The sequence below is a fragment of the Carcharhinus amblyrhynchos genome, chromosome 14 (assembly GCF_965287045.1).
Source record: "Carcharhinus amblyrhynchos chromosome 14, sCarAmb.v2.hapA, whole genome shotgun sequence".
Classification (NCBI taxonomy): domain Eukaryota; kingdom Metazoa; phylum Chordata; class Chondrichthyes; order Carcharhiniformes; family Carcharhinidae; genus Carcharhinus; species Carcharhinus amblyrhynchos.
Genome location: NC_137337.1, coordinates 13,494,905 through 13,507,882, shown reverse-complemented (window position 1 = coordinate 13,507,882; position 12,978 = coordinate 13,494,905). Strand labels below are relative to the sequence as shown.

The 12,978-nt window shown below is 41.3% G+C and overlaps 1 protein-coding gene across 2 annotated transcripts in view; it reads left to right on the top strand.

Moving 5' to 3' along the window:
* trip11 (thyroid hormone receptor interactor 11) overlaps nucleotides 1-12,978 on the top strand; it is an 84,560-nt gene that overhangs the window by 51,239 nt on the left and 20,343 nt on the right. For both annotated transcript variants that reach the window (XM_080202320.1, XM_080202318.1), the window contains exons 14-16: nucleotides 1,271-1,434; nucleotides 5,073-5,176; nucleotides 8,931-9,030. In XM_080202320.1, coding sequence (XP_080058446.1) covers nucleotides 1,271-1,434; nucleotides 5,073-5,176; nucleotides 8,931-9,030 — 368 coding nt within the window. The remainder of the gene's footprint in view (nucleotides 1-1,270; nucleotides 1,435-5,072; nucleotides 5,177-8,930; nucleotides 9,031-12,978) is intronic.

Here is a 12,978-nt window from a genome sequence, read left to right as displayed (position 1 = left end):
AGCTATGAGAGTGAAGGGAGGGTGGGTAGTGGACTGACGGGGTGGAGGTGAGGTCAAGGTCCTCAAACGTGCAACCTGCTGTCACCTGCCGGATTCACCCCCTGGGCATCTGCAGACCAGCCCCGATTGCAAGTCGCTAATGTGCCATGTTCAATGTATATGAAAAGAAAGGCCCTGCTGGGTACCAGCAATTCAATAAAGCCTGACTCAGGATGTGGGACACGAGGCGAATTGCAGGGCTATCCCGGGAAATCTGTGACAGTGAGTTACCCCTGAGCTAGGTTGTGTGTTTTGGTGATGACTGTCTCCAGGAAATAGGGAAAGAGTGGAGCTACTGTTACTAAATCCATTAAGTGAGAAATCCAACACAGTGAAGTTGGTAAGACCGTGAAATTGCATATGGACCACATTAAAGCGAGGAGTAACGTAAACGCATATCATCTTGTGAGCTAGGATTTGCTATATCTGCTGTTCCATGTGTAATTTATAATTTGTATGTACCATAATGTATGTTAATTCATGTTTGGTTTGTGTTAAGTTTTAAAGTTTATTTATTGTTGTTACAAGTGGACTTGCATTAACACTGCAAAGAGATTACTGTGAAAATCCCCGTCACCACACTCTGGCACCTGTTCGTGTACACTGAGGGAGAATTTAATATGGCCAATGCACCTAACCAACACATCTTTTCAGACTGTGGGAGGAAACTGGAGCACCTGGAGTAAACCCATGTAGACACGGGGAGAACGTGCAGACTCCGCACAGACAGTTACCCAAACTAGGAATCAAACCAAGGTCTCTGGCGCTGTGAAGCAGCAGTGCTAACTACTGTGCTATCATGCCGCAGTAATCCTGATTTTCTGTTAAAGTAAAAACTACAAAATGTGAAATCTTCTTGTTAATTTCTTCATTTGGTGGTTGTTTGGTAAATTTTAGTTATTTTGGTTTATGGTTCCTCCACGGGAACCGTCACACGTGTGACTGCAGTGTTGCCATTGTATAGACGTAAACAGCTTCTTCATGTGTGTTTCTGAACCAGTTTTTGAATCTTTGGAACTCACTTCCTCATAAGCCAGTGAAAAGAGGTGGGGGATGGTTTGCAGAGAAAGGGTTATCGGAGGGTGGGTGATCGGCAGGAGGTTCCACTAAGATTAGCCTTTAAAGGGCGAAACAGGCTATTCTGCTAAATAAAATGGCCGGTGGCAAAAGTTATATTTGGTGTATTAGAAAATCCGAATTACTTGAGCTGCATAGTTGTTCTCTCTTCCAGCCACCAAGCCAGCCTTCAAGTGGAATCCTTGCAGGAGCAACTTCAAACTGTCGCAAAACAGCGAGATGAGGCGATGATGCAATTGAATGTGTCTCAGGAACAAGTGAAGCAATATGCAATGTCCCTGACAAACCTGCAGATGGTGATAGAGCAGTTTCAACAGGGTAAGCAAATATCGAAAGTGACTTTTTTTTGGGGTGGATCTAGCCAGGCAGAAGTTTAATTAAGAAGTTTTACTTGATTACTTCCCAGCTTTCCTTTCCACTTTCCCATTTAATTATTTTAAGATCATCTCACACAGCAAACACTTTTTTTGTTTAAACGACTAAGACTGAAGTGCAAGATGCCTGTTGCACACTTAAATCTGACACTAGGGGGCAGAGGCAGTATGTACAGAGCGATTCTCCAATTTTATTATGTTCTCAAATTAAATAATCCTAACTCAGCATCTCCTATGATGACCTGGCCATAATGTGGAATTGCTGTGCCAGAGATGCAGATGTGACCCTGTTTCGTAGACTTGGAGTGCATTGGTACACTCTTTTAAACCAAAGATAGTTTACCAGCATATACAGAATAATCTATAAACTGCTGTTGTAAATAAATGCCTTATTAATCCCTTCACCGATGTAACCAGTGTTCAAAGTCCACTGACAATATTCAGTCCTTATACTGCCTTCTTGATAAGGGACATGAATGGTAAAATCATAAAAACTAATCGTGGAGCCAGAGTTGAAAAGCATTTGTTTCTGGCCACTGTTTCTGGAGACTAAAAAGTTTTCCAGAAAGAAATGCTTTTTAATGATATTTCCGAATGTAGACCATACAGCCAAGATCCAGCTCAGTAGTTGGAGTGGGTTGCTGAGAAGAACAGTTGAAGCCAGAACATGAGACTTCTTTTAGCCACAGTTTGATGTGGTAACAGGAAAAACAGATTTGGCACTTTGGAAGTGTAAGATCAAATAACCTGAAGAGAGCCTCCTTCAGCCCAAACTATTGCAGTGATTGGTATGGTTCAAATGCTGCATGTATATGGAGTTGTAAGGGAAACTGGAAGAGGGCAAGTAATGATAAAGAAGCAAAATACCTTTCAAAATAACTATCTGGTGATGTATTATGTGGAATTTGACCGAGCTATGGTATAAAACTACTAGTTGACACTAAATAAATACATCGACTTGTTTTATAAATGCTTTTATTGGAATGTAGCATTTCAGAATACCCTGATGTTTTAATGGACTATGAATTGAAAATGATCAAGCACCATTGCATGAGTAAACTGTGTCACTTCAGCTTGTCACACTTTATTCCTCACCACAAGGCCTCATCCAACACCTTTCTGTCCCTCCCTAATTTAGTGCCAGGTCATTGTCAGTTTAGATTTTATCGGGAATTGAGCCGAGTCATTTTGTTACAGTTTTGAGTGAAATTTATTTATTGCATTCTCTCCCCCCCCCCCCCCCCCCCCCCCCCAATCCCCGTAACCCCACGCATTTATCCCACTAACCTACACATCTTAGGACTCTAAGGGGCAATTTAGCATGGCCAATCCACCTAACCTGCACATCTTTGGATTGTGGGAGGAAACCCATGCAGACACAGGGAGAATGCGCAGATTCCGCACAGGCAGTGACCGAAAGCTGGAATTGAATCTGAGTCCCTGATGCTATGAGGCAGCAGCGCATGTGCATGCACACGCACACACCCCCCCCCACCCCAAAGATGTTGAGTGGGATGGGTAAACAGCAAGACTAAGTGCATAAAATCTATAAAGTGCAAGTTTAGATTGCTCAAACCATTTTAGACAAAAAAGAAAGCAAAGGATGACAAATTTATACAAATTATTGCTTAGGGCATATTTCTATATTGTAAAATGGGCCTTAAACTAATAAACAACTACTGACTAGGGAGAAAAAGCAGTGACTGCAGAAGCTCAGCAAATTAACATTTGCTATCTTTAAAAAGAGATGATAGAATAATCTTTTTTTAAAGAGGGTTTTAGGACTAGATATTGGCACGGCAAGTAGTTTGAGGCAGGAACGTTGGGTATCTTGCAAGACAAAATTGAATAACTGTATTAAATGTGGGGGGAATAAAGGACTGTGGAATGAGGGTATGAGAGTGAAATTTGTTTTGGATTGTTTAGAACAAAGGTGTGGTACCGATTTGAGTGCTGAATGATATCCATCATTTATTAAGCCTGTTACAGCCAGTTCACTTTACACTGAGAATCACTGCAAACAAGAACCTCGCTGGCTTTTTTCCGCCCTTTGCTTTACCCTCCATCACTAATTTATGGGATATTGAGGATAATGTAGCACATCCACTAACTCCCTAATTGTGATCAGATAACTCAAAGTAAACTAAAATTTGAATTTTTGATTTTCAATGCTTATAGTCAATCAGGCAGAAGTCATGCTGCATCTCATGCTACATTTGTGTGTCGTAACTTTACAGCTCATTTAACTTATCTATTTACATAAAGTCATAGGCAACGTGCCTCCACAGTGTGTGATTCACTGTGCAATTCCTTTTTATTTGTCTGCTGCACCCTGTATTACTGATTACTAAATCCTTTACATCTATAATTGTCTATTTTATTACTAATCATTGAATGCAAACAGGAACCTTTTGGTAACTAGTAGTACATATTGTAAATGCTTGTATTTATTGTTAGCTTATATTTGTTAAATTAATATTTAATTAAATGTCTGATAGAGCCAAGGTGAAAAGTCAACTTTTAAAAATTCCACCCAAGCCTATTTCTGCTTCTGAATTTGTGCTCAGTTACCCAATATGTCTTTCCATCCTCATCATTTTAGCACTGTTGATAAAATACAGTGGCCAAATTTTCCAGTCTTGTGCACCCCGCTACTGTTGCCAGCAGGACTGTAGAATCCCCGTTGTGGGTGAAGCTGGAGATTTCCAGCCAGTGTCTTTATTAAATAGCCCATTTGTCCCTCAAGGTTATTTTAAAATGATCCTTCATTACTTAATGGGTTTCCGTTACGATTTTTTTTCTCTCGCTGCCTGCTATAACAACTCACTTTGGATCTTTAATTTTATTTCAATAGTAGGCAAATGACCTTGATTAGGATGCAGTAACATGGTGGTCTTATTGCTCATAATCCAAAAACATGAGAACAAAGAAAATTACAGCACATGAAGAGGCTCTTTGGCCCTCAAAGCCTGCACTGATCATGCTGCCTGACTGAACTAAAATCCCCTACCCTTTTGGGGACCATAATCACTCTATTCCCATCCTATTCATGTATTTGTCCAGACACCCCTTGAAGTCACAAAGTGAGTTCAAATCCTACTACAGTAGTTGGGAATTTAAATTTAGTTAATTAATTAAATCTGTAATGAAATCAGTAATGGAGACCATTAAGCACTAGGTTGTTGTAAAAATCTAGCTGGTTCATTAATATCCATGATAGGGAGAAGTAAACCTAACATTCTTACCTGGTCTGGCCTATAGGTGACTCCAGATCCCACAGTAACCTGGTTTACTCTTAGCTGTTTTCTGACGTGGTCTTACAGGCTAGTCAGTTGTATTAAAAAGTTGAAATGGAAAGCTTTGAGCCACGTGAACGTCAGTGGTTCTACATCATGCTTCCCAAAGTCAAGTTTGAATGAACAATTAGTGTTGGCTGTTCCAGCAACCCCAATTTTGTGTGAATGAGTTTAAAAAAAATGAAGTAGTAAATTTCAGGTTACTTATGGAGACGAACATTATTAATTTTATTTGATTTAATTAGCACTTGTATTTTGTTTTGTGACAATTCATATGTCTGTGTAGAGGAGAAAGCAATGTATGCAACTGAGTTGGAGAAATATCAGAAGGACATTGCAGAGTGGAAGAAGAAAGCATCAAGTCTGGAGAAAACAGTCACAGAATTAGAGGTAAGGAGAACATTTCCTTTAGTTTTCTAGCCAGGGATGCAAGTCAGTGGATAGTGAATCTTTCTGTAATTTGCCAGTCAAAAAAACTCTTTACCACTGTGCGGTTTTACATCGGTGATATCCTAGGGTCCTATATTGTATTGGTTATTTTAAGAACATAAGAAATAGGAGCAGGAGTGGGCCATCTAGCCCTTCAAGCTTGCCCCGCCATTCAATAAGATCATGGCTGATCTGTCATGGCTGAGTTCCACTTTCCCGCCCTCTCCCCATAACCCTTAATCCCCTCTCTTATCAAAAACCCATCAACCCGCGTCTTAAAAATATTTAGCGAGGCAGCCTCCACCACTTCAACGGGCAGAGAATTCCAAAGATTCACCACCCTTTGAGTGAAGAAGTTCCTCCTCAACTCCGTTCTAAACTGCCCCCCCTTTATCTTGAGGCTGTGCCCCCTAGTCCTACTGTCTTTTTTTTTTGAGCGGGAAGAGTCTCTCCACCTCTATCCTATCCATCCCATTCATCATCTTATACATCTCAATGAGATCTCCCCTCATTCTTCTAAACTCTAACGAGTACAAGCCTAGTTTATTCAGCCTGTCCTCATAGCTCAACCCCCTCAACTCCAGTATCAGCCTAGTAAACCTCCTCTGCACTCCCTCCAAGGCCAAAATATCTTTGCGCAGGTGCGGCGCCCAAAACTGCACACAGTACTCCAGCTGCGGCCTCACCAATGCCCTATACAGCTGCAGCAAGACCTCTCTACTTTTATATTCAATCCCCCTCGCAATGAAGGCCAGCATCCCATTCGCCTTCCTGACCACCTGCTGCACCTGCAAGCTGGGTTTTTGCGACTCATGCACAAGGACCCCGAGGTCCCTCTGCACCGTCGCCTGCTGCAGTTTTTCTCCACGTAAGTAATAGTCCTTCCTACCATTATTCCTACCAAAGTGGACCACCTCACACTTGCCAATATTAAATTCCATTTGCCATTTCCTGGCCCATTCACCCAGCCTATCTAGATCCTTCTGCAGACTCTCCACACCCTCCGCGCAATTTGCCTTTCCCCCAATTTTGGTGTCATCAGCAAATTTCGACACCCTACACTCGGTTCCCTCCTCCAGATCATCTATATAAATGGTAAAAAGCTGAGGCCCCAGCACCGACCCCTGGGGTACTCCACTAGTCACCATCCGCCAATCCGAATAGCACCCGTTGACCCCCACTCTCTGCCTCCTATTTGACAACCAATCCTCTATCCACGCTAACACCCTACCCCCAACTCCATGTCCCCCGACCTTCTGCAATAACCTCTTGTGAGGTACTTTGTCAAACGCCTTCTGAAAATCCAGAAAGACCACATCCACCGGCTCCTCTATCCACTGCCCTCGACATATCCTCATAGAACTCCAGTAAATTTGTCAGACACGACTTCCCTTTAATTTTACTTTGCTTTGATAGCTTGGGGCCCTAATTTTACCATTTTGATTCTAAGCACTGGGTGGTTTTGAAACTGGAAGTATTTCAGAAGTGATATTTCAGCCCGCTCTGAGGCACCCCATACGCATTCAGCCTGCAAAAATATCAGCGAATCCAAATCACGTTGCAGAAGCCTGTGGGAGGGGCTTAACGTGCCCAAAATCCTGCAGCTCTGATCGTATCCTTCAATTGCACATGCCAAAAAAAAGGGATAGAGTGCTGCTCTCCGCCACATCCCTCCCCGGGCTGGATAATGTCTCCCCGTGGCCGCCACGGACGTTGCCCCACGCCCCAACGTTACTGACCCCCTTATTTTCACCCCCCTCCCCCCACCGATCTCCAGACAGAGTGGTAGCACCTCCCCCTCCCCTGATCTCAGGCAGAATGGCAATGGACCCTCCTTCCTGCTACCTAACCCACCAACCTGTGGCTTCTCTGCACTATGTGACAGCTTTTGAATTTTTGGGGCAGCTGAATTTAGTTCTCTGAAATATATGTATTTCGAAGATTTCAACAGCTTGGTTCTCTGCTTATTGCAGTTTTGCTGTTAAACTAGCTGAATGGTTTCCTGACTGCTGCTCTGATGCTACTTCTGAAAAGTATCTGTACTAAAAGTCTAGAATGTTTTTAATTAGCTTTAGATCTCTGGGATGAAGCCATCTATCTAAATAGGGTGAGAAGTCTTGACATCTGCTAAAAGCCTGAATTATCTCAATCAAGTTGACAGTAATCAGAAAAAGCAGCGTGCTTAGCATCAATTACTTGGAGACATAAAGTACCTGCATGAAATTTGGGCCAACTGTTATAGTAATAATAACTTAGAAAATATACAAACTCCATTAGAAAATGTTCAGCCAAAATGAACAAAAGTGATCCTGCATCATGCTTGTTTTCAATCACTTCCAGTATATTTTTTGGTTTTAAGTACCGTAAGTGTTCACTTAAAGTTGTTTCTGAACATTGTAACTTTAAGTGAAATATGGATTCCCTTAGGCGTTAACATTAAAAGTGGGATAGGTTGTGTAGGACTTCCTTTGTCAGAAAGAAAACATTTAAAACACCCTGCATTTAAGTTAAAATATTAACATTGTTACATTACTATGTTGGTGAGTGGAATAACTTTTAAAGCAAAATTAAATTTAAAAACTTAGGAATTATTTGAGGTTTATACTTGCACTACTTTCTGCTCGCCACCAATCCCACTTGCTGAACTTTTAATTTCCTGATCGTCCTGGTCGCTGTAGGTCCTTCCCCTCCCTGACTCTCTGACTTGCAGCCTCTCCCAATCCTGACCATCTGACTTGAGGTCATTCCCGTGATAATCCCACTCCCTGACTGGCCCTCTCCTTGTTTCATCTCCTGAACCTATGTCTCTGTTCAAAATCCGGATCTAATCTGGATTTCAGAAGTTGTTGTTGTGTGTCAAGGTGATGCAAAAATAGGGAGCTGGGATCTTATAATCCATATTTTTTTTTAAATGCACCTGCTTGCTCTTTCTCTGTCTTGAACCCTCGCTGCAGATGAATGGAGAAAGACAGGAAGAGCAACTTAAATGGCGATTTGCGAAAAAAGGATTATGAAAGACTCAGTTTAGCACCTCTGCACCATTGGGACTTTCACCTTAAAAACTAGAGCTCCGGCAGATCAGAGCTGGGGTTTGAACTAGAATACAGGTTCAGGAGTGAAAAAAGATAAGTTGAGGAGCAGGAAGGTGGGTCTGGCACAAATCGGAGATCCAGGAGGAGAAAAGGACACGAGTTTGAGGGTTAGGCATGGGGAGAAGCCTTAAGCTGAAGGATCGGGCGTGGGGAAAGCTCACATGTTGAAAGATCAAGCAGAGGCCACGAGTCTGAGGGTTGGACCTGGAGAAAATGACAGGGTCTGGTACAGGTAGAGGCCACAAGTCACATAGTCGAGCATAGAGAGGCCACAGGTTGGTGGGTTAGGTAGCAGGGGAGGCTGCTCCAAAGTGGCACCCATAGAGCATTGTGGGAACCAATGCGAAAACAAATCCCTCAATGCTCGACAAGCTGATTAGGCCACATCCTCCATTAAACTACCGACATTAAAACGAAACAACATTAAATGGGGACTTGGTAATATGTTGCAATTTTGTTTGCGTTTGGATTCCACGTAGAGGGAATTTAATTGATGATCATACAACTTTTCCTACCGACACTTCGGCATATCTGCAGCACCAATTCTCACACCCATGAGAAATTATTCTTTTCTTCCACCCGTGTTTTACGATTGATTATAAACTGCTTTTCTTTTGTTACAGGAACATTTAAAGGAAGCAAATGATGCTCTAGATTCTGCATCAAGACTAACTGAACAGTTGGATCTTAAAGAGGAGCAATTGGAAAATCTTAACAAACAAGGTAATGCATTGCTTTGTGAGTGTAACTGGTTCATTTAAAAGGTAATAACAAGAGTTTGGTATTTCACCATCTTCCCCTCAAACTCATATGTGATTTTAGCCATTTTGGTGCTGAGTGAACTCCAAGATGGTATTATAGGAAACGTGGGCATTGATTTGATTTATTATTGTCACATGTATTAGTATACAGTGAAAAATTTTGTTTGTTCTGCACTACACAGATGCAGCATACCGTACATAGAGAAGGAATTGAGACAGTGGAGAACATAGTGTTACAGTCATAGCTAGAGAAAAATCAACTTAATGTGACATGGTAACAACAACGCATTTACAGATTTTGAAGGGGGAAAGTGGAGGTTGGAAGGAGACAGTAGTTTGCAGAGGGATTCAGGATTGAGTTTTGAGGAGCTGGGTGGTGATAGCAAATTTGAAGGAAAATGAGACAAATTCTGAGAAAGCCATTAATGATATCAGCTTAAGTGGGAGTCTCATGTACAACATGAGTTTCATGTACAACAGAAATAATTATAATCTTAAATGAGGACTATGGAGGAGGAGGTCAAGGGGAATAATATTGTCTATAGCCTTACAGGGCCGTCAACTTTGTACCATTAACGAACATTTGAGTTACGTGGACTTGTACCCATCAGTATCTAAAGATACAGTTATCTGTGCGCATTTATATCTTGTAGCACTCTCTGACTTGGTAAATCCTAAGAAGAAATATTTGCTAGTTGAGTAAAACCGCACGCTGTATGCTTATTTTGTTACCTAAACTCATGAAAATATTTCATACGGATTCCTACGCAGGCTCGCGTAACACTCATTTCACTTACTGTTTTAGATTGTGTTTTACAAACAAAATCTGCATATGGATCTTTTAGACTGTTGGAGCAACTTGGGCAACATGCAATTAAAATGTGATTAGGCACATTGACCCAAACAGGGGTCAGAATGTGGCAACCAGGGGAATTTCACAGTAACATCATTGTAATATTGTAATGTAAGCTTACTTGTGACTAATAAATAAATTTTAACTTTTACTTTAAACGATCCTTTTTTTGATGATGAATAAACACTACGGTGCAGTTATTGGAAGAGTTCATTGGTGACTTGGAGTCAAATGATCAACAGATGAGGCCAGAATGATTTGAGTGCAGAAAGAAGTTTTTCTCCAATAGAATAATGAGTGAGAGGACTAGCCTCTGTTCAGGTGGTTCTTGCTGTGTCAGTTAACATTGAAAACAAAAATCTGGACACGTATCTGATTAGTAACAAGGTTTAAGATGAGGGTAACCGCTGATGCTGATAGTTAAGCGCTGTGTGGGTCATGATTGCAATCTAAGATGTAGGAGCCATAAGAATCCCATGCTAAGAAAGAATTAGTCTAAGATAGATAATGCAGTATAAAACTAAATAGCTATTCAGGATGTTGCTTCATTAATCTTGTTGACAGGGTGATGCTTTCTTTAGGTGACTGTGCTGGTTAGAGTCTGTGATGCAGCAAATTATTGCATGGTCTCTGAAAGGGATGTATTTGATGAGCCAATTGTTCTCTATACATTCAAAGCTTCTCTGTGCTCTTACAAAGAGTGATAAGGCTGACAAAGTGGTTAGCACTATTGCCTCACAGCACCAGGGACCCTGGTTCAATTGCCAGCTTGGGTCACTATCTGTGCAGAGTCTGCACGTTCTCCTCCTGTCTGTATAGGTTTCCTCCGGGTGCTCTGGTTTCCTCCATAGTCTGAAAGATGTGCTGGTTAGGTGCATTGGCTATGCTAAATTCTCCCTCAGTGTAACCAAATATGAGCTAGAATGTGGTGACTAGGAGACACAGGAACTTCATTGCAGTGTTAATGTAAGCCTGTTTGTGACACTAATAAATGAACTGAACTGAGGGGACTTAATGTAACCTTTCATGTACGCCAGTGTGTAAAAACTTCAACTACATTTGACTGCTATTGGAAAGTTAAATTGGTGTTATAAGTGATGTGGATTTGGTTTTGGATTGCTGGAAACAATCTGCTGTGCCGCAAGGTATCTGAAATGTTTTCAAATATTTAGAGGAGTTTTAATTGTAAGCATGTCTTTCCTGATTCAGTGCATAATTTAGAATGAAGTTAAGGATCCATCATAGAAGTCACTATTTTTTGATCTTTTGGATTACCTCTCTGCACCAAAATTTGGGTATTTTTTTTACCTGTGATCTGCAATGGTTGCATTAAGAGTTGATCTTCACTGGAGAGGGTGATGCAACAGCAGTGTGACAGTTCAAAGTTATGCTGCAGCAGAGGCAAAAGCTTTCCACATACAAGCTACAAATCACTTTCTGGTGTATGAATGAAGATAGAGGTAAGCACCATTAAAGGATGAACGGGAAGATAGTGGAACAAAACATGGTGAAATGCATTTATGACTGAGAACTTTACATGAGTTCCTAAAATAGGAAAAAGTTGATTTTGACTAGCACCAGCTGTTTTGCTGTTTAATACAATATTTTTTGGTACAAAAGTAGGTGAGCCAGCAAAGCTGAGTTCAAGATTGCAGCAAATTCTCCATGCTAAAATGATCCAAAGCTAAGTTAAAATGTATGGATACTTTAAGGGAATGACACAATTACTAGTTTTGTAATTTTGCAAAAACCAGCAACGTCTTGATCACATTAATGTCGAATGGGTCAATGGCATTTGTCCACATCTTTGAACATGATTGAATACATATAGCTTCACTTTTTTAGTGATAAATGTAGATGTTTTATGTGTTGAGGCACCCTATTTGCCAGCAATGTTTCCTGCATAACTTCATTCTTTCTTTCTACTTAATTTATTGGCTTATGTTCTGACCTTTGATTACTCAGTGGTAAAGTATTTGTTGAAACACAAACAGTTGACTAGCCAAAGAAAAGCTGAGCGGGTTTGGCGGGGTGGTCAGGCAGGAGAGGAAAATATCGATTGAGAGTCAGAGTCAAAGCCAAGCTAAATATGGAGCTCAGAATGGAGCTGCTTGTCTTGTTTAATTTGTATTGAACTAAGCCAGTCTAGTAAACTAAACCTTATCAAATATACTCCAAACAAAGTGGTATTTCTCCCTTACCCCTTGCTGTTTACGGTTGACATGCATTTTGGTTTTCAGCACAAGTGAGAGCCTTTCTATATTTTTCTCAATTTCTTACCTAACGTATATTCATTAATATTGCTGAAGCTTTGCATGCATTTTTGTTTTGGTTACTCAGACCAGCAAGTTCCTGTGGTTTATTTTTCTATTTTGGGGCATTGGTTTTTTACTTAAGGGTTGTGGGCATTGCTGGTGAGGTCAGCATTTGTTATTGAGCCTTAATTACCCTTGAGAACATAATGGTGGGCAGCTTAAAAAGTACCTGGATCTTCACCTTAAGTGCTGTCAGTTGCAGGGCTTTGGGCCATCTGCAGGAGGATGGGATTAGAAAGGGCACTTGGCTGTCTTTGGGTCAGCATGGACAAGATGGGCCAAATGGCCCCCTTCTATGCTGTATCATTTCTGTGGTTCTATGCCTTCTCGAATCACTGTTGTCCAGTTGGTGGAGGTTCAGTGTCAGTTCTCTAGAGGGAATTCCAGGATGTCTACCTAGCAGTGGTGAAGGAATGATGATTTTATCCCAATTCGGCATGGCCAGTGATTTGAAGGGGAAGTTGCAAGCAGTGATGTTCCCATGGGTCTCTTGTCCTAGATGGTGAAGATCACAGGTTTGGAACTTGTTGTCAAATGAAGGTTGGTAAGTTGCTGCAGTGCACTTTGTAGATGGTGTGGGAAGCGTACTCATCCATGCAAGAGGTGACTATTCTATTACACTCCTTATGCCTTGGAGATGGTGGACAAGCTTTGTGAAGTCCTTTAGGGAAGAAAATCTGCCATCCTAACCTGGTCTGACCTACGTGTGACTCCAGAGCTGCAGCAATGTTGTTGACTCTCA